The sequence below is a fragment of the Phalacrocorax carbo genome, chromosome 5, assembly GCF_963921805.1.
Source record: "Phalacrocorax carbo chromosome 5, bPhaCar2.1, whole genome shotgun sequence".
In the NCBI taxonomy this organism is placed as follows: Eukaryota; Metazoa; Chordata; class Aves; order Suliformes; family Phalacrocoracidae; genus Phalacrocorax; species Phalacrocorax carbo.
In genome coordinates, this window is record NC_087517.1 from 28,476,310 (window position 1) to 28,500,101 (window position 23,792).

At 41.9% G+C, this 23,792-nt stretch overlaps 2 protein-coding genes across 8 annotated transcripts in view; both read left to right on the top strand.

Moving 5' to 3' along the window:
- Positions 1-572: 572 nt before the first annotated feature.
- On the top strand, positions 573-2,159 carry LOC104049660 (gamma-crystallin D-like). The gene is given in 4 exon segments (XM_064453244.1): positions 573-581; positions 669-899; positions 1,141-1,204; positions 1,918-2,159. Coding segments are annotated over 4 exon segments (546 nt in total).
- An 8,683-nt stretch (positions 2,160-10,842) lies between these two features.
- Positions 10,843-23,792, top strand: part of NBEAL1 (neurobeachin like 1) — a 92,198-nt gene continuing 79,248 nt past the window's right edge. For 4 of the 7 annotated variants that reach the window (XM_064451773.1, XM_064451776.1, XM_064451777.1 and 1 more), the window contains exons 1-2: positions 11,421-11,577; positions 12,122-12,421. In XM_064451773.1, the coding sequence (XP_064307843.1) occupies positions 12,371-12,421 (51 nt within the window). In that variant the 5' untranslated portion in view covers positions 11,421-11,577; positions 12,122-12,370. Of the gene's footprint in view, positions 10,945-11,419; positions 11,578-12,094; positions 12,422-23,792 lie in introns of those variants that run through there. The other 3 variants (XM_064451775.1, XR_010373031.1, XM_064451774.1) reach the window with 3 other exon arrangements.

The following is a 23,792-nucleotide window of genomic DNA, read 5'->3' on the forward strand; positions in this document are numbered from 1 at the left end:
AATAGAAAGGATTAGTAGGCAAAAGCTAGCAACACCACGTGAGATAAAGACTTTTCCTGTTTCCAGGATAAAGCGGGTGACAAAGTATTGAAATGGGAGCAAAGTTCATCTGCTCTCACAAAAGGAAAGACCGAACAAATACTATGGGACAAACATAGGCAACAGTGGGGAAGGAGAGGAACAGATCTACACCAGAAACGCAGGTCCACTGAGTTTGATAGCTTTCAGGCAAAGGAGGTTCTGTAAAGAACCCTTCTTACACACCCATCCCCCATTGGGTCAGGTGGACCACATGAAACAGTTGATATCAGCTGAAAGTGTAGTCTACTCCACAGATACACAGTAATTTACTTGCACGCAGCATCAGAAAATGGAGCCCAAACCCCAGAAAATAAGAGTAAATGCAATAAATGCCAAAACTGCAGTCAAGACAAAACATGAGATCTCCCCACAGCTTAGGATGGGCCCTTTTGTGTTACTTTTTGCAGCTGCAGCATTAGGACTAAGGTATATAAAAGCATCCACAGTGTTTTCTCACAGCTTTCAGCTTTCACCTCAGCAAACTGCCAAAAATGGGAAAGGTAAGTGGAAGCCCCAGTATGCCAATACTCTGCTCAGACACAGGCACTGGGATGGACTACGAGTCTTTGTAAATGTTTATATTGCAGATCATTTTTTATTAAGACAAAAGCTTCCGGGGCCGCTGCTGTGAATGTAGCCGAGACCACCTTGACCTCTGGTCCTACATGAAACATTGCAATTCCATCCAGGTGGAAAAAGGCAGCTGGTTGATTTATGAGAACCCCAGTTATTTGGGACACCAGCACTTTTTAAAAAGGGGAGACTATCCTGACTTCCAGAAGTGTTACCGTGTCTGCGACTCCATCAAGTCTTGCCACGTAATCCTATAAGTGAGTTCTGCTTGGCAGCGTATCACAGTTTAAGGAATTGGGTGTGGTTTACCCTTTAAGAATACAGTTATACAGTCTCTTCAAGTAACTCAAGAGACAGGCAAAGTTCAGTAAGGCAACCCAAAGTTTCACTGGAGATGGTGGAAATAATCTGTTCAATATCAGGGCTACTTCCAGGGTCTGTTCATAACTTGGAAACGCTAAAAGAAAGCTGAGTGACTGTTTCTAGGTAGAGAATGTTTTTACATTGCTCAAGGAAGAGCTAGCAAGGCCAGCTGATAGAAAGTTCTGCTGTAGGCTGATGTATGCAACTTGCTCATGACCATACTATGTTATGATTCAATGAAACAAGAACATGTTAAATCAAATTTGCAGTGGGTATGGCTTTCCTAACATAAAAGCTGTGTTGGCAAAGAATTAATACTTGCTTAAGTACTTCTCTGGTTAGTAAGATATATTACAGAGCCATAGCAGCAGGAACATTGCACATGACCGTGCTTCGCATAGCTCAGCAGTTTGCCACATGGCAATTGCCTGCACACCAGTGTATAATGGGAGCATATGGAGCAACACAGTAAGTGTCTTTTAGTAGCATAATTCTGAAAAAGCCACATTATTCATGCCTGGTCACGAGTTAAGTGACACAGATCATCTCAAAGTCACATGAATACATCTTCTCCTATTGTCATAATATAGAGACCTTATAAATCCCATTTCTTCAAATCATAAAGCATCCTCCATTTACTTCCTACCACACATGTGATCATACCCATTTGCTGGCACTCCTGAGCTCCTCCCTGTGGGTAAGAATTAAACCTCCTCTCTAAGCTTCAAAAGAGTGAATCTCTTCACAATCCCATCTCCAGAATAGAACACAATTTCTCAGAAATGCACATAATAGCTGGGAAAGTTTTTTTTTTTTCTGTATGTCTGTCTTGTTCAGTAATGTCAGAATCAGTTAAATTTCTGTCTTTCCTACATTTTACCGTATTCTGTTTCCCACAAGATTCATCTCTCCAAGGCCAAATACTAGAACTCACTGATGATAGCCCATTTGTGCCAGCCTACATCTATCTCCCTGATATCTGTTCCCTCAAGGTTTTCGGTGGCTCTTGGATCTTGTATGAAATGCCCAACCTCAGGGACCAACAGTATTTACCAAAACCCGGGGAATACAGAAGATCCCCTGACTGGGGTGCAGTAAGTGCCAAAATTGTCTCTTTGCAGAGGCTGGCTAACTTGCACTGAGTTATTGCTTCCACACTAAATAAACAGTGAATGCATTCCAAAATCCTTGTTCAAACAAATGTTCCTTCACTACTACAAAGAAATTAAAGTTGTGCAGTCCAGAGGGAAATCAGATTCCTCTCACATTTTCAGGGGAGAAGGGGAATGCTTTAAAAAATATTCACAATTATCCAGCTGTTCCACTGTATGTGATAATTTAAATAACTGTTGAAGGCTCAACTGCATATTGATAACCCTGATAAGTGCAGAGCTCCTCAGTCATTACTTCACTGGATATAGCTATTAATGGGATGGTCTGATTCTTTAAGTTTTCCCCAGTTTTACAAGTTTTGATCTAGAAATAGATTCCAGCTCTGTACTTACCAGGGTTCACAATATGCAGTTGGACCTTTAGCAGTTATTTAAACTATCATGTACCATGGAACAAAAGTAAGTCCCAGTAATAGTTATATCTAGTGAAGTACTGACTGAGGAGGAAAAGGATAGAAAGATGCAGAGGAACTCAGAACAAGGTGTATTTGGCATCAAATTCTTCATGGAAACAAGCTTCTCTATGCTACCACCCGTATAGCAAAGCTTTCCAGTCTTATTCCAGCTGATTCCTCCAGAAAGGATTTTTCCAGGTCGTTAAATCACACCACCTTTATACAGCATGTCTTAGTGAACCTTCATGAACTAGATGTTTAGTTGGTGTCAATCACCCTGCCCCTTCTAACCTCAGAGCTGCACTATATGCTGCAGCAGGAGATTGAGCCAAATCCCTCAACTGCCAGGCTATTCTGCATGCAAGAGGAATTAAATAAACATACCAGTGTGGACTAGAAACAGGACAACATTTTGTTGTGCTGGAAAAAGTCTATAGCAGCATTAATTATCGTTCAAGTAATTATGTATATGCCTACTAATCATCACTGAATCCTGTGCCAGCGGGCACTCTGCAATAATAAGAGCCATAATAAAATGTAACAAAGCACAGTTAAGGGATCTCACATCTTAACACACCTCTTTACATATAGGTAGTGGAGTCTAGATTTTTCCAGGCATACTTAGGCAGATATACTACTGCTCTTCAGCAAGGTGCTGGAGACTTTTGGAAAGAGAAAGCAGTACAGAGAGCACAGAACTACTAGGACACTCCACAATCTTATGTAGTACATGTTTAATTAAATAATTTCATCTGGGCTTTAAATGTTTGGCTTTGATTTTTGTTTTGCCTAGTAAACATTCTGATAATGGAGTATTTGAATAACACCAAACAACTTCTACAGCAGTGAGGTAGACTGCTTAAAACTCACATCTCCCCTTGCTAATGTCAGAGACCTCATGACCCATCAGTAATAGCCTGTTAGTGATCCTCACTGGCCTTTCCCTGACAACACTGGAGAGGAAAACAGAATTATTCCTTGCCCTTCTTGTCCTTTCTTTTGTAAATAGGACACTATCTCTGCCCTCCTGCCTGCCCTTTACCACACAAAGTAGGCTGTTCAGCTGCTGCAGATGTCTGGTGTACATAAGAACACCATGCTTCAGCCAGAGAGAAATAGAGCATGAGCGATTCAGCTCTCAAGGTGGGGTGTGAAAAAGCGTGTTTCCTCTTGTTCACAAATGCCTAATGTTGTGCATTTATAGGAACAGCACAGTGTAAGTAACAGGCGTGTTAGCACGTTAACCCAAGTTTGCAAAATAACACAGCAGTTCAAGCGCAGTATCTACTTGCCTGCTTAGAAGAGGGAACCAAAATATTTCATTTGCCTTCAGCAAGACTAAAATAAAGAAAAAACAGACCAGCTACCCAGACAGCAATTAATGTATGCCTACATACTCCAATGAAGTATCTAGTTTAATTAGTGCAACTGGGAAATGTAGCTATGCAGTGATGTGTAGGTTTCATGCTGGCATTCCTTTGGTCAAAGGCAAGAATGGACAGAAATGTACTATTCGGTGATCAGAGCAATAGTTAGGATGTCTGGATTCTTGACTCTGCAGCATCCTAGAGTTTGGGGGTGGCTAAACCTCTCCAGTTTCTCTGAGACAGGAATGGTGGCAATTCCTAGTTTTCAAGGGGCACTGTCAGGTTTTAGTTGCTTTTGTCTGCAAATGCTGACAGAATCTCAAGCAGACATTAAGAACACGGGTGCTAGAGGAGAGGAGCACTGGAAATTCACAGAGAGCATCCAAGTTTTCGCTTAAAAGTCTTCTAGGTTCCTGTAGCTTGTTTTATGGTTGGTAGCAGGAACTACAGTTGCTGGCATGCAGGGTGTGTTTCTCTACACAAACACTCACTGCTATTTTCAGATTATCCCTATGCTTGATCTGAGGTGCAAAAGCAGTCACTCTCCACATAAAAGCAGCTGTCATAACAGCATACTAGTTGAGGGCAGTTGGAACAGATGTCAATAACCAGACTCCTCAGATCATGGATACCGTTTGGCTGACATGATATTTTGGCTCCAGAGTTTAGGATCAACCCACAGCCCTTCCTGCAGTGCACAGCTCATCTGTGGCATAGGGTTTGGGGAGGAGGAAGTCTACAGGATTCAAGGAGAAGCTGGATGAGCACTTGGAAGACAAATCCACTGAGGGTTATTAACAAAAGAGACGTAACCTCCTGCTCAGGAAGCCTGTTGAGCTAAAAATACTTGAGGTCTTGAAGTTTGAATGAAGTATCATATGCATTTGCTTTATATCTACCCTTCCCTCAATGACTACTTATGGTTGCAGTTGCTGCCAAGTTACTTGGCTAGCTGGGCTGCCAGTCCTACCCATGATGGCTGCTCTACATTTGTAGCTACAATGAGGAATTCACATATCACTGCCCCTACTCTGTTCTCTCAAGTTCCAAACTACATCGCCAAGCCCAGTGCCACTATATTAAACAATGAAGGACCATACAAGGCCCAAAAGGCAAGCCAGCTCCACAAAGCAAGCATGATCACAGAAAGAACAAAAAAAAAAAGTGTAACACTTCCAAGCCTGTCAAAGATCTTTGAGAAATGCAGGTGCAGGCCTGCACACAGAAGTTGTTCCTGTAAGTGAATTAACCATCAGGAAGAAGTTATTTTTGATCCAAAGAAAGCTTGGAGGTATTCAGAAGCAACGGCTAGACTTATTCATACTCTTCCCTCAGTCTGCTTTCAGTGTTAAAGGCTACAACTTCCTCCAAGAGAGAGGCTGGCAGGAGCGATACCATTTACAACACCCGTTAGAAGCACAACTAGAGCTGTATAAAAACAGGTCAGCTAAAGATTTGTACCTGCAGTTCTATATCTTCAAGAAATCACCATACAAGACTCATAGTGAAAGACACATGCAAGAAGGAACAAATATGTAACATTTTGGTTGAACAATATGAGTATGAATAGTATGAGTATGAATGAGTAGTGCCATTAGCGCTTTATTAAGGCCAACGAGTTTCAGAGTCTACATGGGTTAAGTTCCCATTTTTTGCAATGTTTTTAGCCTTTGATTTGAAGCCCAGCAGAATCAGAAACTGTCTTGACTACAGTGGCCTTCAGAGCCTGTGCTTGCTTTACTGGTAGGAAAAATTCCCCTGAGGTCAGTGGAGATGGACTGGTAATGAGTAACACCCAAGCAGGAAATCTGCATCTGAATTGCCAAGCTGAATTATCTGTAGTCTCAGATCAATTTAAAAAGAACATGTTTGAAGAAAAATATTATTTCAGACCTTAGAGGGAAAAAATGAAATACATTCATTTATGATCCTGAAAATCCAAAATTCTACCTGCAACTGAGCCCATGGGACCAACTCTCTGCTTTAATTTATTACAGAGTGAACCTTACCTCTTGAATGGTCCCATAAAAGCAATGTCCTTCTCAGAAGTAGTTCTCCTGTGTACAGACTGGCAAGTTCACAGCCACAGTGTCATCATGGAGGTACCACATACCAAACCTGCAGCTGTGACACTACATGACTTAAGACAGACCAAAGCATTTACAGTATTTCCCATCTTTATTAAGAGTTACTTCTGTCAATGACCATTTGTAATGCTACGGATATCAAAATAAATCTTTCAGTTGCTTATTCCCTTCATGATGAAAAAAACAGTCCTGGTGCCTAATAGTTCCTGCTGCTATTTGGCATTAAGTCTGAAGTTCTGCATGGGACTGCATCACTCCCATTTCCAGTTCAGGGCCTACACTATGCTCTTTTGTTTAGCTAGGACCTCACATTGTAGACATGAACTCATGTTGACCCTCCATAGTGCAGAGAAGTAGCAACTTTCCCTAGGTCTAGGATTAGAAACCAGAAGAGAGACACATTATGTTAAGGAGTCTACAACCCCTTCAGTGTGCAAGTGGGCCCCCACAAGTCTCACATACTTTGACAGCACACTGTTTATACAACACTGCAGGATCTTTAAAACTCTGCTTTCAAGTTTTACAACACTAGCCACCATTCAGGTCTCTGTGCCCTTTCTATGTCAGGACTTAGGCTAGCAGAGTCCCTGGAGGATTCACAAGGTCACAGGGCAGGGCACAGCCTTGGTTTCATATCCCACTCAGAAGCATGCACTGTGCTGCAGTCAACATCTAACTTCTGGGAGGCCACAGTGCTAAGATTTTGCAAGAATCCCACTTCCAGCAGCAGTTGGAGCTTTCCTAAGCCCATTTCCCTTTAGTTACTTTCTTTCATTTTTACCCTTCCCCAAACCAAGAGGAGTTAACCTGCCAAATATGGCAGAGTGCCCACAGGCCCCAAGTTGCTATAGCAGGTGTTCTTGGGACAACCTTACCCTATCAGCTGAGAGGGAATTAAGTTCAGACGGATCACCATAGACTACCAACACCTACACACCCTTAAACCTTCGTTGCTGCCATGTTTTTTTTCCCCTGAGACATTGATTTCTTTCTGGAACCATGCTGCAGATCCAGATCTGCTGAGCACTGCAAGATAATTAAACCATTCATTAAACGATGTCTTAACTAAAACAGAATGATTTGAAGTGTAAGTATGGTAACTTCACCAATCACCGGCAATAAGATGGTGGACAGTAAGGGATGGTTTACTTTGAGTCAAAAGTCCGTTTTGATTAAGGAAGGAGAACACTTTTACAATGCAGTCTTGTGCAGTAACAACTGGTGTCTTAGAGCATCTGCAAAATAGAGACACCTGTAGCATGAGTTTACAGACACTAGCTCTAGCATACCTAACCTACATGACAGCAGACAAGAGGGGTAGTTCTATGCCTGAACACTTATCCATGAATCTTTACTGGCTGTTAGAGCTTGTAAGAACCTAGGCAGACCAAAGCTTATTAACACATATTATATACATAGTCTGAGAGAGTCGTTAAGGTGTACCCTACACAAGAACATTCCTAGCACAGCTGCAAATTTAAGGCCTCTGGTAAGGGAGCCTATGCTACAGAAAAGGAGCAGAAGAGATCAAGTCACTGCCTGGCCCTTTTACCACAGGGGATTAATTATATTGAAGGCCCCCTGTGGAAACAAGCTGAAAGGACAGAGAAGGACAAAAACACTCCCCATGGTCCCAGGCTACCCTGTGGTAAATTGCTTTCTGAATTTAAGTCTGGTGAATGGCTTAACCCTGAATATATGAAAGCAGAGCAGCCAGGGGCCAGAGGGACTTAATACTATTAGCCAGACCATCACCTCCCAGCTTTAGCTGTGGCCAGCCTCCAACACTTTGAAAGCGAGCAACTAAAATCCCTGGATACCAGCTTATGTGTCAATGGGCAAATAAATTCCTTCCCACTTCCAAAGTTTGCAAACAACTAACAAGCCTTGAATTACCTGGGGTACAATGTGAATATGGTGACAGAAGGAAGACTGAAGTCTAATTAAGTTTGCTGGCTTACCTAATAGAATAATTGAACCCTCATTTTGTGCAATCATAGCCAGAGAAACTACAGGCAAGCTGATCCTGTAGCTACCCTCAGCAAAACACTATCTCAAAGGCCTTGGCATCTTGAAAAGGCCAGCTTGCTCCTTTCCAATAGCCATACCAGAAGCAATCTCAGGTTAATTTGGCTGGAATGCCTAGAAACTAGCATCCACAAAGTCCTATTTCTTTGCATAAAACGTGTTTTGGTAGTGGGAGTTTTACACACAGCTGCCAAGGCCATTTGCTTACTTAGAATGTAAAGATTATTCCTTGCTTCTGTGCAAGGGTCTGTTTGTAAAGGACAATAGAAAAGTTGAGAGGCAGGTTCATTTCTAAGCATATTTCAGGTCTTCATTGTTAGTAAACAAAGGATTACCCCTAAGATATCAAGCAAAACCTGAGATAAAAGCTCTGCCATAGCCCTGTCTCAGCATGATTTTTGCTGGCCTGGGCCATGATCTCAGTAGAAGCCTTCGAGCTAAACAACAGGTTTGAAAATATCTGAAAGTCAGATATAGATTTTTGTCTTTTTCATTTGCTTCTACAGGAAATAAATAAGGTGTGTGGTTTTTCCTGCCACTTCAGAGGTCCCTGGACTCAAATCCAATGCAGCCCGTTCCTTTGTTGAATCTTTCCTTTACCTCAAATTCATGCCTTCTCCCTATCCACACCTTTCTCTCTACCCCTTCTGCTACCTGAACTTGCTGACTGACAAATTCAGTCCATGGTAAGTTGACTGAATTACTAATATACAGCTGCTGAAGAGAGATAAAGTACAAAATCACAAATAATGAACTAAGTATGGGAAACAACCACTGTTGTAAACAGACAGTTACCACAAGACAGTAGCTAAGGAACAATGAACTACAAATGAACACTGCCTATCTAGCTATTTAAGGTCCCTGAAACTATTAGTACATAATTATGGAAGAGAAGGTGAAGAAAAGTCTAATAATTCGCTTTCACAGTTGGACCAATCCATAAACACATTTCAAGGTACCGACATATAGCTGCTAACGCTTCTTTTTACATATTCCTCCATTCTTTGACTTCCATACCCTTAGCTGAGTCTTTATGAATATAAGTACATTGAAATATAAATTCACCTAGAATTATACGACTCCTGTGGGGACAAAGTTGTAGCCTACTTTTCTCTATTAACCTCTCTCATTATTGTTCATAGTTGCATGTGAAAAAGATCTCATTGTGAATACTGAATGCCTGATTGTACCAACAGGGAGAGACTAAACTTGACTTACACTCAGTGATGCAGACATCCACAAAGCCACCTTAATAACTTTACAGTAAGCAACCTGGCTTAGGAAAACCTCTAGAAGGTCAGACCAGGAAATCACTCGCCCTGTATGCCACTGGAACAGACTGTCATGTTATACAACACAGATTCTTGACTTTTGCTTCAGAGAACCTACATAAGGCAAGAACTGCTATACAAGCAGCAGTTATTGCCTATGCCCACTGGGATAACTATGTCACTACAACCCCTGCAGAGAGGACAATGGCTGCTTTATAGTTTGTGAGCATCCTAATTATGTGGGCGGCAGCACTTAACAAGGGAGGAGTCTCCCATTTCTACCAGAGGATGGTTTTTTGTTGTTTCACTAGGGCCTCTTGCAGGACTTCTGTATGTGGGAGCATCTACTGTCACTTGCAAAAGTCAGTAATGCAAGAAAGCAGACCAGTACCTCAAGGGAGGATCAGGATTTGTACATGGCTTTGCTTGGGCCTGACTGCTTTGAAGGGAGCAAGTTCTAAGAAAAGTTTGAAATAGGCTGTTTCTTACTCTAGAAAAGGCTGTAAGAAGATGTGATAAAAATTTGTAACTCAAAAAGCCTGCTACAAAGAGCTTCCTTTTACTGTGGAAGGGACAAATAGCAATGGTTGCATTTGCTTCAAAGGTGATGCAGGTTGGCTGTTAGGGAGGAGCTCTGAGCAGTAACTCAAGCCCTGAGATAAGTCCCTCAGGGAGGAGGCAGAAGCTCTTTTATTCCTAGAGGCTGTTCACAGAGAGGGGTCCAGGGTGGTTTAAGCACAGAAGATCCTGCCCTGGGGACAGAGCTGGACTCTGAGGTCTTCGTTTTTTTCTTGATGGAAAAAATTATGTTGCAACCTCAAGGCGGGAGACTATTGTGGCTAGCAGCAAGTACCAGAGTACATGTATCACACAACTAAAAATAATTTTACAGGCTCACTTTTGTCAGTGTCCCTCCATCCATGCTAGGAACTATGTTTAGATATGGCAGTAAAAGATAATTCTCCCACTCCCACACTGCTGATCCACACGATAGAACACTGAGCACAGATTAGCCCTTAAATTTCTCCAGGGAAACTTCACTGATCTTCTAAAAGCAACACAAATATGCAAAGAGATGTTGTAGGGAATGATGTCAGACTGCCTCTGGGCTCTTAGTGACACTTATCCATCCCTAGCAATTTTTTATACAGCAGACAATATAATGATACTGCACAGTTAATTCCTTTGCAAAGGATTTCCAAACCTTGCATGAAACCATTGCAGTGGTGTGGAAATCCCCTGCAAAGGAGTTGACTGTGTAACAAATGGCGATGGATGCTTTATCATGTGAAGCTGTGCAAGATTTACCTAGGTAAGGAGACAAACCAGCCGCAGAAGGACCAGGGCTGCGGCCAGAGGTTGCAGGGCTACGATTCTCCCAGCAAACTAGGGAGAGAGCCTAGGTCTCCTTAAATCTCATTCTCCCTGCTTTGGAGCCTGACACATTGATTTCCAGCCCCACTGTCCAAGGGAGCAGGCGGACACAGAGGGAAGCCCGTGCCCCAGGGGAGTGCCCTGCGAGTTGTACTAGAAGGACTGCTACTGAAGGAGCAGGAGGAAAGGCCTTTGCTGGAGCGCTCTGCCTCGGGAGGGTCAGAGCACTGCAGGTGTGCTTGGGAAGAGCCATACCGGTAAGCTAAGGAATGTTCTTTTCACATTTCTCCTTTGGAACTTTGACTTATTTTAGGAGCGCTTTTAGTCCTGTGCAAGCTCTGCATACAAGGTATGGGCTGCTTTAAAGCGGTAGCAGATTGTACGTATGTGTTTATCCACGCCCCTCAGGAGCATATGTAAAACACACGCTTGTGCTTGGTTGCGTTTATCGCTTGTAAAACAGCACGGAGGTTTCCTGAGGTGCTCCGTCCCACGAGGATCGGGAACGCCGGTGGTTTTACGAGCAAACAGACCCCTCAGCTGGGGCGCCGCGGTACGCCTCCGCCACCGCCAGGGCTGCCCGCCGCGACCCCGGCCCACCCCGCAGGCCTCCCCCGGCCCAGCCGGCGGGCTCAAGCGGGACGCCAGGGCCGCCGGGCGGGCCCTGGAGCGCAGCCCCAGCCGCTCCGCCTGCGGGGAGGTGTGCCGGCCCGGCTCTGCCCGCAGCCAAGATGGCGCCCGCTGCCTCCCTGCCCCTCGGCGGCGGCCCGGGGCGTGTGCCGGAATGCGGGCGGGGCGGGCTATGTGGCGAGGCCCGGCCCCCTCCGCCGTCCGGCGTTGCCCGGCCGCCAGCCGCCGTGGCCTGGGTAGGCTGCGGGAAGAGGCCGCGGTGGGAGCTGGGGGAGGCCGTGGGCGCGGGGCGGCTGCTCTTGCACGGGAGCGGGCGGTGGGGCGGCGCGGGGTTCTCCCGCGGGGTCGGGAAACACCGCGTCCGGTGGCGCCTCTGCCTGGGCAGCCGCTGATCTGCGGGAGACGCCGGTGCCCGGGCCCGGCTGTGGCGCCCGGAGGGGGGGCTGGGGGAGTGGGGCGGCGGCGGCTGTCACGGCCGGGCGCGGCGGGGCGGGCCCCCAGCGGGAGGGAGAGCCGCGTTACCGCCGCTCCCCGGCCTTCAGGGCTCCGGCGTCCCCCTCTCGGCAGCCCTGCTGCTTCCCCCCGCTGGCTCCCTGCGAAAGAGAGAAAGCGCCACGAAAACTAGAAACCAGCTTTCTCCGTCTTAGGGGTAATAATGTCAGAGACGAGGGCAATGCGACCTGCCGCCGCGTAATTCCCGAGGTCCTCTGTGGGCTTTAAATACGGGTTTGTTTTTTCCTTTTTGCACCAAAGGCCTGAAGGGTATGTTTCCACTTTCAGAGATTAAAACCAAAGCAATGCTGGCGAAGAACGGACATGCTTGACACTTATCTGCAGTTGCTTGTGTTGTGCTACGTTGTTTACCCGAAAAGGAGAGACTGAGACCCTGTTACTTTCATCCTTGGCTTTTTCTCGGGTTATGATATAACTAATAGTAAAGCAAAAACTGCGGGAAGAGCACCCGGGAGCTGAGCATGGTAGGATCTTGAACAAAAGTAGCTGCTATCGACGAAAAGAGGAAGGGAAGGAATGGCATCCCGAGAGAGGCTGTATGAGCTTTGGATGCTTTACTGCAGTAAGGTAAATATTTCGGGGGGGGGGGAGGGTTGTTTGTGTGGCTTTTTCCTCTTTTGTTTCGAAGTCAGTTATTTAAAATGTATCTGTAATATCTTTTAACACGTTAAAGTTGCATAGACTTGTCTAGCTTCTCTAAGGCTATAACGGCACTTCTTAGACTATTTACAACCTTATCTCTTGATTTGCTGTTCAGGTTGGGCTTTTTTGTGTGTGAGGTGTGAATTGCACAGTATTCATGGCTCAGCTTAAGCAGTTACTGTAGCTGTATCTTTCAATTATGTGAATGCATATGTTCATATAATTCTCTGTTTTGTAGGGCCGTGGCATTAAGATGTATTGTATTAATTTAATTCACTGCTCTCTAGTATTTAGTTTTATATACTTGCTGTTTTCTGTGCAGCTCCAGTTTCATTTAAACTTTATTAGCGAAAGCGTTACTAAGTTACTCTTGAGTCTTCCTTTGCTGGTTGTCACCATAACATATAAGAACTCCATTAATAATAATGAATTTCCTTCACCTGGCATGAATGTTGTTAAAATACTGCCCTGCCTCCATTTGCATTTTATGGTGTAAAGCAATCCGTATGTTCAAAGCAGGCGTCCTAATTGCCACTGGGCATGCTGAGTATGTACACAAATTGGATTACAGATTGTCTAAATAGATATCTGTAAAATAAGGAACGTACAGAAAAGAACTGTAAAGGCAGGGGAAAGGATTGGCCTACTGTCATACAGGGACTCAGTGGCAAGTGGCAGTGGCTTTTGGTGGCCATATTATTTGGTTTCGTTTTGCCTTTGCTCTTTGCGGTCTCATGCTTCGTATGTATCACAGTTTCTTTAACTTTTCAAACCAGTAGGGCGTTAAGGGTAGAAAAACGTTCTTTTCTTCTTCTTCGGGGTTCATCTCTAGAGAAGGCCTATCTCAAGAGCATAGAATGTGAGACTTTAAGTACAGACCATCTTAACAACCCATTTGCACAAAGCAGCAGATAAAGATTGGACAAAGCAGCAGATAAAGATTGCACAAAGCGGTCTTAATTGTAGCTTTACTTAGTTTTTGTGTGTGTGAATTTGCCCCCCTAATGGTCTCTATATAGTTAAAACTGGTGCAAATGTAACAGCATGGTATGACTTCTTACTGCTACCCACGTGGGTGACCTGTTGGGTTGAAACACATTTGCATAGACCTTTGCCTTTTAAACTACTGTAGTAATGCCAATGGTAGTAGGAAATGGACTAACTCTAGAGGAGATGGATGTTTTGCCAGTGAGTTCATCGATGTAAGAACAAAGACACTTGGAACAGACTCCAAGAATCCAGGCTTTCCTCGCCTTTGGGAAACACAGGGCTGCAGAGATAAGCCAAGCTCTGAATTTCTTTGCCCAGCTACTCTTTGTCTCTTTCCTCCCTAGTTCTTTATAAAATTATTTTGTCTGTCTTACGTCTTCTCCTTTGCTTGAATCTTTCATTCAGGCTCTATGCTTTCCATCTCCATGTTGTCCCCATGCTAGCAGGAAGTTTGCGTAAATAAAGGAGTGCTAGTTAAAGTGTGTCCTTTAGATTACTTATAGGGTGTACAGTTTCTTTATGGGAATGATGCATACTCAGTCCAGTCAGCTCTCAGGTGGTGGAGGATAGACTATTTTATATACTCAGCCTCCATGAGCTGTCAGTGACATTTTTGGCCTTATTTCTTCCAGACCCATATATGATTAATATGATTAAGGACTTGAAAGGCGGATTCATATGTTGATAAGGAGTTGTTCTTAAGTAGGAAAATGCTTTTTTTTTTTTAAATACAATAGCTTGTCTTCAAAATCTGAAGGCAACTAGAGTGATTCCAAAAAGGAGTCTTCACTTTTTCAAAAAGTGCTAGACACAAAAGTGATTTTTTCAGTCCTCTCTCAGCTGCTTCAGGTTAAAATGATATCTCATTCTGCTTGAGGCCGGCATCCAGCATAACAGTGTTTCATCCTGGATAAGTTTGGTGAAGTTAAGAGCAACTGAGGAAGCTAGGTTTAGGATGAAATCTGTTGTGGAGCCTTAATGTAAATTAGAGTGTTCAGTCATGTGTTGAAAATGTCTGTGTGCTGTACTTTGTTCTCCTCTGAGCATGTAGCACAATGAGAAGGTGTAGCAATAAATAATCACCAGTGACAGGATATAGTGGTTTAGGGAGAAGTCTCTCTATACCTGGGACTGGCTAGTGAAGTGTAGTATTGTATCCTGCATGTTGCACTGCATGACCCTGTTGTGGCTGACATCCTGGGAAGGAAAGCTAGGCAATTTCTCCAAACTACAAAACCTGCTGGAGAGTCACAGCTAAGTAAGGTGGGAATTTGTTGTGCCACAAATCCCAAATATGTGGCTTTAGCTTTTGCAGCCTCGTTAGCTAAAGAAACAGTGAAATCCAATCTCCTTTTTTGTGTGATGCTTCAGATTGTTGCTAGTAAGTAGCCTTGTTTGTCTTGCCTTTTTTAGATTATCAGGTCCCTTCGTGATAGTATGTTAAATATAGCACCTTGTGCTACAGCAGCAAGGCTTTTCATGGCTTTAAAGTGATGAGTAATGCTGTGTTTTACCATCTTACCATCTATCCTGGGTCTTGACTCGTGTTCTTTGTGATCACTTGACTTCTCTGGCAGCGTCAGGTGTCAGTTGCAATAAATGCTTTTCTGCAAAGTAACTTCAGGAAGGCATCTCTCTGTTTTCATTGCCTCTTGTGCAGTTTAGCAATTGGAGATTTGGGCAGACAGCAGCATGCAACTAGGATCCCTGCAGAAGTGGTCTTTAGATGACACCATGTATAACGTGGTTTCCTTTTTGCTTTCTTTCTTTTCAGATTATGTTTGAGTGGCTGCAGAAGTTCATTTTTAGTTGGTATTCAGTTGTTTTTCATCTGGCAGTTTCTAATCTAAGGTTGGGGTCTGGTTTTGGATTCTTTTTTTTTCTGCTTCTGTTGCCCTAAAAGCTATCTTGTAGGTCAGTAGCTACAAAGTTGCAGATTAGCCTGCTGGTTAAGATGCCCAATGAAAGTAGTAACCACACATGGTCTGATGTTACATGGAAACAGTGAAAAATTCATTAAATTTAGTGAAGTTTAGATTTGAGTCACTGGGGTAGTATCACAGCATTGTATTGTTAATAGTCTGAGCTGTTCCTGCCTTGAGTTTTCTTTTTTAAAATCACGATGTCAAACTTTCAGCAAAGAAAGCACTGTTAAGGATGCAACTTGCTGGTATATTTTTTTTCTGATAATTTTCAGTTTCAGATTAGTTTTTTCTTTTTTTTCTGTTCAATTCTCCATTTATGTACAACGCTGTTATTCACTTGAATATTGATATAGATGTAAGCTACTGTACTCTCATGCAAATTTAGGAATGTGTGCATTTTGAGATAATTGTATTATGTGTAGAGTATGTCACACAGGTCCTTTCTGTAGAAGTCACCAGGAAAACTTTTCTCCAGTAGGCTAGGTAGACAATGGTGGTATCGAGCATATTGATTGTCAGTTCAAAGCCTTCAATAACCTACATAGGAGCATGAAACACTTCTTATATAAGTGCATAGGCTGAAAAAGCTTTACTAACATAAGTGTACAGCAGGAGAAGAGCTCTATTAGGTGAACTGAAGTAGCCTGGGAAAAGGACATGCTTTCATGTGTGTCTGTGACTTTTTCATGTTCATGTGACTGAGGTAACCTCTACCAGTTTTGCCTTGTAGCCTTAGACCAGCATGGCTGTAATAGATTTACTATTGTAACATTAGTTGATTAACCTTTTCTTAGATGTTAATTATGTATCAATATACAAAATCAATTTGTGTTTTATAATCCTCTGAAGTAACAGTTTCTGCTGATTCAAATTAGAGATTCAACCTCTGTCTTAGATAAGATTTTAACTGTGTATTTAATCTCCTTCAGTTGTTCTGGTAGGCATTTCAGACTCTTAGACATAAAGCATGTCAGGATTTCTGATATTTATTATTTTACTCAGAAAGTGATCAGATACCCTTTTATATGGAAAGAGATTTTTCTCCTCTGTCAAAAAAAAACCCAAAACCCAAAACCAAATTGCCTTCAGGAGGGGTTTCAAAGGCGTAAATACAGGCACTTAGCTGCCATATGCAACTTGGAAAATCTTCAGCTGTCATTGTACTACAGTGGTTCTGAGCTTTTTCCTACACTCTGGTCTTCAGCAAAGCCCTGATTTCATTTAAACACTGCCTTTTCTTGTAGGTGATGTAATAGTTTGAAGGGAAAGCTGTGAGTCTGTTCTTCAGCCAGCTTCTAGCCTGTGCTTCCTATTTCAAAGAGGGAACACTGAGTCTTAGTGTCATTAATCAGTAGGGACTCAGTGTGTTAGCAGTTATAAAGCTAATCATGATGTTCTGGTCTTTACTAATGCAGGTAGCTGAGACAATCACTTCCATTGCTGTGTTAAGAGCAGCAGACTTCTGTACAGGCTGTCATCTTAAATGCACTGTCTTGTGTTGTGCTGTATTTCTTATTTGTTTTTACAAAATCTGATTGTATTGAGACAAATATGTTGTAGTTTACTCTCTCGCATAGTGAGGGATACCTATATATTATAAATATTTTCTCTTAATATTGTAGCATAGAAAGTAATGTGATGGTACTTTATAGGCAAGCGTTTTCTAGTACTAAGTCAAAAGCTGGATGCATTATCCTAAAAATGTTCTAAAGTGGTTAAAGTCCTGCTACTTTGAGTTATTTTTTTCCTCATCTGGGGTCCTTATAGGCTGCCTTACAGGAATCAGAAGACGACCTGAATGAGAAAATAACTGGTCTTGAGTTTCTGTGTTAGTCAGGAGCAGACCACTGTGATGAGTGCAGTGCTACAAACTGTGGTGTGCTAGGAGTGCTAGCTTTTCTGTAAATATATGGCTGTCTCTACAATTGGAAGACAATTGCAATGCAAATACTTAGAAGCTGAAGCTTTAGCATATAAACATGTGCATTTAATTGGCCTCAGTTAAACTTGTGTTTGCATATGAGGACTAAACAGGTCATTTAAATTAATGAATACTCTGTGCTGTAAGTGAGAAGAGTCTGTGAAAGAGAATAGTTTCCGTTAATTCCCTGTTCCTGTGTCTTAATCCTAACATACTGTATAGAATTGAGATAAATTTGACCTTGAATTATGAGAATAAATTTATGTGCCTTGGATCCTTTCAAGGATGTGCCCCTTGGGGGAAATTCTGTTAGCATCAGTCACCTTGTGTTGGGTCAAAACTAGCATAAAAAGAAGGCAATCTTTGATAGTCAAAAAACTTGGCTTGGACCAAGAATATACCAGTTTTCTCAGTGTGTGGTGTTACAGTCTTGCTAAGCTGACCTACTAACTGGTTGTCACTGACAAAAGGGGTCATCCTGATGGATTGTCAGCATCCCTTCACTACTGTTTTACAAAGTACTGCTTCCCACACGATATTTTGTAGTTCAGTGGAATCCCTCAGTTACCTGCATCAGAAGATTGGGGCATTTAATGTGATGTTCAGCAAGTGACAGCCAATATATACTTTCTGGAAGAGTATTATGAAATTACAAGGAATGGTTCATCAGTTCATATTAAATACAGTGAGTTTTTGCTTGTAAGAGGTTGTTTATTTACAAATACGTTCCAACTTTATACAGGGACAAAAGTTAAAAAAGTAGTTTATGATCAGATCAGCTTTTAGACATTACTATTGTAAGGCTGCATAAAGCAGTATGATTAAACTGAATTTGTTCACCTAAATGATGATGTAGGTCTGTTTCTCAAATAAATGTGGCTTTAGCAAAATTATGCTTAGTTGTGGTGACGCATGTAATTCGCCAAGAATATAGTCTTTGACGTTAAACTGTAAGCCCCATGTGAAACACTGACCTTTACATCTCAAATATGATCTCATCCTGACTTAGCTTGCACTTGTCTTTCTTGTGCAATTGCTGATTTGTCAGTGATTCATATCACATTACTATATATCGCCTTTGTTATATTAGATAAAGAAGTATTCAGCTCACAGCTAGACGAATGCTTGGGCACACCAAATGTTCAGTAAAAGTAGTTTTTCATAAGTCACTCATGGAAATTCATGCCTCCACTAAAACTAGTGAGTGAAGATTTATTAAACAATTGCTCTGTAAAATATCTTCTCTGCAGATTGTTTTAAACCTCTTCATTCTGAGAGAGTGTAACTTGTAAAAGAGCATGTCACAAGTCACTTGCGGCCATGTGTTGGTGAAAATATTCTGTCTTTGTGGGATGCTGGGCTAAGAATGGATATAGATAAACAAGAACAGTTGGTCCTCAACTCTGTATTTACTGTCTGCTATTTAAACAGATGTCTCATAGTCCAAGAACTAACATAATTCTGATATTGACAAATATAGAACTTTTCACGTAAATAACTGATGTGTATATACAAGACATTAGTCTTTTAACTAATAGTAACTGTTACCTTCCTTAATTATGGACCAGGGCAACCTTGTGCTGATGGTTGTTCAGGCACAGAACAAGGACTCTGCCATAGAGAACACAGACTTCAGATTGAAGTGAGTCAGCAGATAAATCTAAACAGCCAGAAGTATAAGAAAACCATAACGTTTTGCAAGCTACAGATAAAGTATTTTTGTTTCTTATTCTACAGTATATTTGGCAATACATGTATGTAGCTGCTACTTCTAGATGAAGTGTCTGAGGTTTGTCCGTGTGTTTGCTGTAAGATTCAGGGTTTTACCAGTGTCCAGCATGAGATTGACTCCTACATGTCCACAGGTTTGTGGCTTAGTGCTTTACAGAATTAATGAGAAACATCTGATTCTGAACACACCGACAAATGTATTTCACATCAAGCTTTTACTGAAATGAGAGCCAAGCGTCTCTTAAATGGAATAATTATTCACAAAGCTAGAAACACAGGCTTCTGGTTCTGTGTATTGATGTACTAATATAAGAGCAAATTTAACAAACACTGGGCTGTTGTGTGGTATCTGAGTTATGACACTTCTAACCTGGTCATCTGGTTCAGATCCAGGGATCCCCCGTGTCCTGATAAAAGAATATTGCAGAATCAAAAATGCAGTATGTTTGTGCTGTAACATGGAAATGGGAGAAAGGCTTGCCAGCTGCCCATTGAACAGCATTGTGGCTTAATGCCTGAATCCAAATGTTGTCAATAGATACTGTTAAAATATTTACAGGCTTCAGAAAGGTTTAACAGCTGCCACAGAAGAGAGAAGACCTTCTCTAATTACTGAGCTTTTCTTGATGAAAGAAACATGTACATGTATATAAAAGGGAAAAAAATCATCAAAAGTTGCACGACTTGACAGTACAGATAAGCATGTTATTTTTTTGAAGCAATTTGTTTAGACAACTTTTCCAATTTATCTTCTAGTAAATGGGAAGCTACAGTAGAGAAGGATGGGAGATACAACAGGAAACACCAAGAAATGAAAACTGTGCTAGATTATTCTCATTGTAAATGCAGTTTGACATCTCACTAAGGCTTCTCCACGCATCTGCAAATCTAAACAATAGCTGTTAGATTTCTGTGCTGATAAAATATGTGTGTGGTGATGCATTCTCTGATATTTTAAGCATTTATGGTAACCTATTTGTATGATTTATGACTGAGGATTGCATGTACCTGTAGTAAGCAATAGGAATAAGTGGCATTACATAATTGTTTGACCATTGAGTAACACTGCTAACTATGGCTGTGTAAAATTAGGAATTAAATTTAACTGTAAGAATGGCTAATTATACTAGTACCTAAAAGCAGAGCATATTCTAAAACAGTGAGGATATTTAGAGGTTAAATTCCAAAGGCTTTAAAGGCTTTTGAATGCTTTATCAAAAGGGCATTTGAGGGAGACACAAACAAAATCTCAAAATAAATTCATGATTAAATACTACTCTCACATAGCACAAAGAAAGCATAAAGTCAAAGCAGATGCTAAACCTTTAATTATTTAACATAGAAAATACACTTTTATTTAAATAACCAGTCCTAGTAATCTTGGCTTTTAGACTGAAGCTGTGGGGGAGGGGCAGGAATAGGGTTGAAGATAAACCTTTGAGGACATATTCCTGAAGTCTGAATGAAAACTGCATGAGCTCGTGTGCTGGTTTTGGCCGGGATAGAGTTGATTTTCTTCATAGCAGCTAGTGTGGGGCTGTGTTTTGGATTTGTGTTGGAAACAGTGTTGATAACACAGGGATGTTTTTGTTACTGCTGAGCAGGGCTTACACAGAGTCAAGGCTTTTTCCGCTTCTCACTCCCCCCCATCAGCCAGTGGCTGGGGGTGCACAAGAGTCGGGAGGGGGACAGCTGACAGCCAGGACAGCTGACCCCAACTGACCCAAGGGATATTCCACACCATAGGACATCACGCTCAGCATATAAAGCTGGGGGAAGAAGGCGGAAGGGGGGGACGTTTGGACTTATGGTGTTTGTCTTCCCAAGTCAGTGTTATGCGTGATGGAGCCCTGCTTTCCTGGAGACAGCTGAACACCTGCCTGCTGATGGGAAGGAGTGAATGAATTCCTGGTTTTGCTTTGCTTGTGTGCGCGGCTTTTACTTTACCTATGAAACTGTCTTTATCTCAACCCAGGAGTTTTCCTATTTTTACTCTTCCAATTCCTTCCCCCCATCCCAGCAGAGGGAGAATAACCCAGTAGCATTGTCATGCTTAGTTGCCAGCTCGGGTTAAACCATGACAGTTGGATTTCAATTATTAGGCAGAATTGGTACTCTTTTAATTGTCAAATATCATCCAACAGAATCTACCTAAGAACCTGTAGGAGTATTCCATAAAACATTTAAAAACTAATAAGGCAGAGGTTGAAAAGGTAGCACTTGCATTGGAAAGAAAGAAGTTTAGCATTATTGCCAGAAACATATAAAGTAAAGTGAAAATGAGGCAGTTTAAGTCCTTTAATAATTAGCAAGTGTATTCTTCTAATATTAGTTACAATTTTAGGAAAACATCATACATATGATATGTAAAGCATATGGTTTGCTGCCACTTATCACTTGGAATGTGGAAGGAGAATTTAGGAACTGGAAGAAAGCTTTAAAAGTTATTGAAACTTCTTATTCTAAAAGCATCATGCAAAAAGAGTAAATGCTTGGCTTCTGTTAACCGACAATATATGTGGGGCATCAGCTCAGAGTTTCCAGTGATGTAATCCTCATAAGTTTTTGTAGAAAGTGGTTGTGGTAGGTGCAGGCTGCTTTTAAGTCACCTTGCCAACTCTGTTAATAAATGTTTGGCTAATGCATTCAGTTTTATAAAACTTAGTATTATTTTACCAGTGCTTTCGCTGAACTTAGGACTAGCTGGGATGAACAGTTTTCTTGATAAATGGCTGAAGCTTTGTGGGAACTCTAGGCTAAATAGTTTAGTATGCTCTGAGAAACAAGGAGGGAAACAGCTTTATTTGATGTTCCTGAATTTTTCTTTTTCTTTTAAATAACAATTTTGGTTATATCTGTAGTGTTCACATGCTTTCAAGGGCAAACCTGGAATTTGGGAGAAAAGATACCATGATGAGAAGGATGGTCCTTTAATATTTGTTGTGTATAATAACCTAAAATACAAAAAAAGGTCTCAAAAAATGGCAACGAGTAAAGTGGCTCTGGTATCACTGCATACAGTTTTTTCTCCACAGGACCCTGCATCACTCACTACACTGGATGGGTAAAGCTTTGGGAATAAAGCAGGGTATAGAGAACAAGAGTGGTTTTTGTAGAAATCTGACCTCATTATTTACTGTGCTAATCATTTATGAACTGTACCAGCAGAAATGCAATGGATGCCAAAGAGCAGTTGCACAAGTAACACAAATTCTGCTATGTCACAGTTTTTGAGTATTCGATTTTATTTTAGGGGTGCTTTTGAAAAGTGGATTTGGGGCTTTTTATTCCTTCAGTGTATAGTTCAGCTGCAGTCCAATGTTAATGTGAGGCCTGGTGAGGTTGAGAAGACAAAAAACAGAAGTTAAATCCATACCTAAAGAAATAAAAACTCACTTTAGTTAAATTTGGTGTAAAGTAATCATGTGACTCTTTGAAACAAATACAGACTGATTTTTGATAAGCTGTGCACAAGTTCTCAGCCTTTATCTGCTGAAAGACTTGACAATATTTAGCTGATGATATGGTGAAATAATAGGTGGATGTTTTTACTGTTGTAGCACCATCCTGCTTCTCTTCAGTCTGTCTGCATTAACCTTTTATGTCTCTTGCCTCACACAAAGTTAGAAACTTGATGGGGCAAAAGCTGGCTTTGTGTGTGTGGTTGCTAAAACTGAGCCCTTTTCTCATGTAAAACGACAGCTTAATTTTGAATTTCAAAGCAATCAAATGTTAAACTCTAAACCTTTCCTAAGCTGTAGTTTGAATTTTCATTAAATGTAGGCTTATCTTTACACTGTAGACTTTTGACATCATGTTATTTTAGGTGCCTTTGAGTTATTTAGGATGCTTCTTGTTTTCTTAGGCTTAAAATACAGCTTCCAGCTTTTACTACTGTTGGTTTGTTTTGTCAACTTTGATAGGAAAAGTGAATCTTAATAGAATATAATATGTCACAGTATGGTAAATTCCTACTAAGTGCACTGTGCTGTGGACTCCAGAAGGCTGAAATACTGTATGGCAGCTTGTACGTGGAACCTGTTTAGTAGTACCTTCTATCAAATGTGAAGACATGGGCCCCGATGGGGTGCACCCATGAGTGCTGAGGGAGCTGGCAGATGGTCTTGCTGAGGCACTCTCCATCATCTTTGAAAGGTCATGGAGGACAGGAGAGGTGCCTGATGGACTGGAGGAAAGCAAATATCACTCCAATCTTAAAAATGGCAAGAAGAAGGACCTGGGAAACTAGAGGCCTGTCAGCCTCACCTCCATCCCCAGAAAGATGATGGAACAGTTCATCCTGGAGGTCATCACCAGGCATGCAAGGAGAAGGTGGTTATCAGGAGTAGTCAGCATGGATTCACCAAGGGAAGATCATGCTTGACCAAACTGATAGCCTTCTATGATGGTGTGACTGACTGGGCTGACGAAGGGAGAGCAGTGGATGTTGTCTATCTTGACTTCAGTAAGGCATTCGACACTGTCTCCCATAGCATCCTCATAGGCAAGCTAAGGAAGTGTGGGTTGGATGAGTGGACAGTGAGTTGAACAGACAACTTGGCTGAACAGTGGAACTCAGAGGGTTGTGATCAACAGAGCAGAGTCTGGATGGAGGCCTGTCACTAGTGGTATTCCCCAGGGGTTTGTGCTGAGTCCAGTCCTGTTCAACATAGTCATCAATGACCTGGATGATGGGATAGACTGTGACCTCTGCAAGTTTGCTGATGAT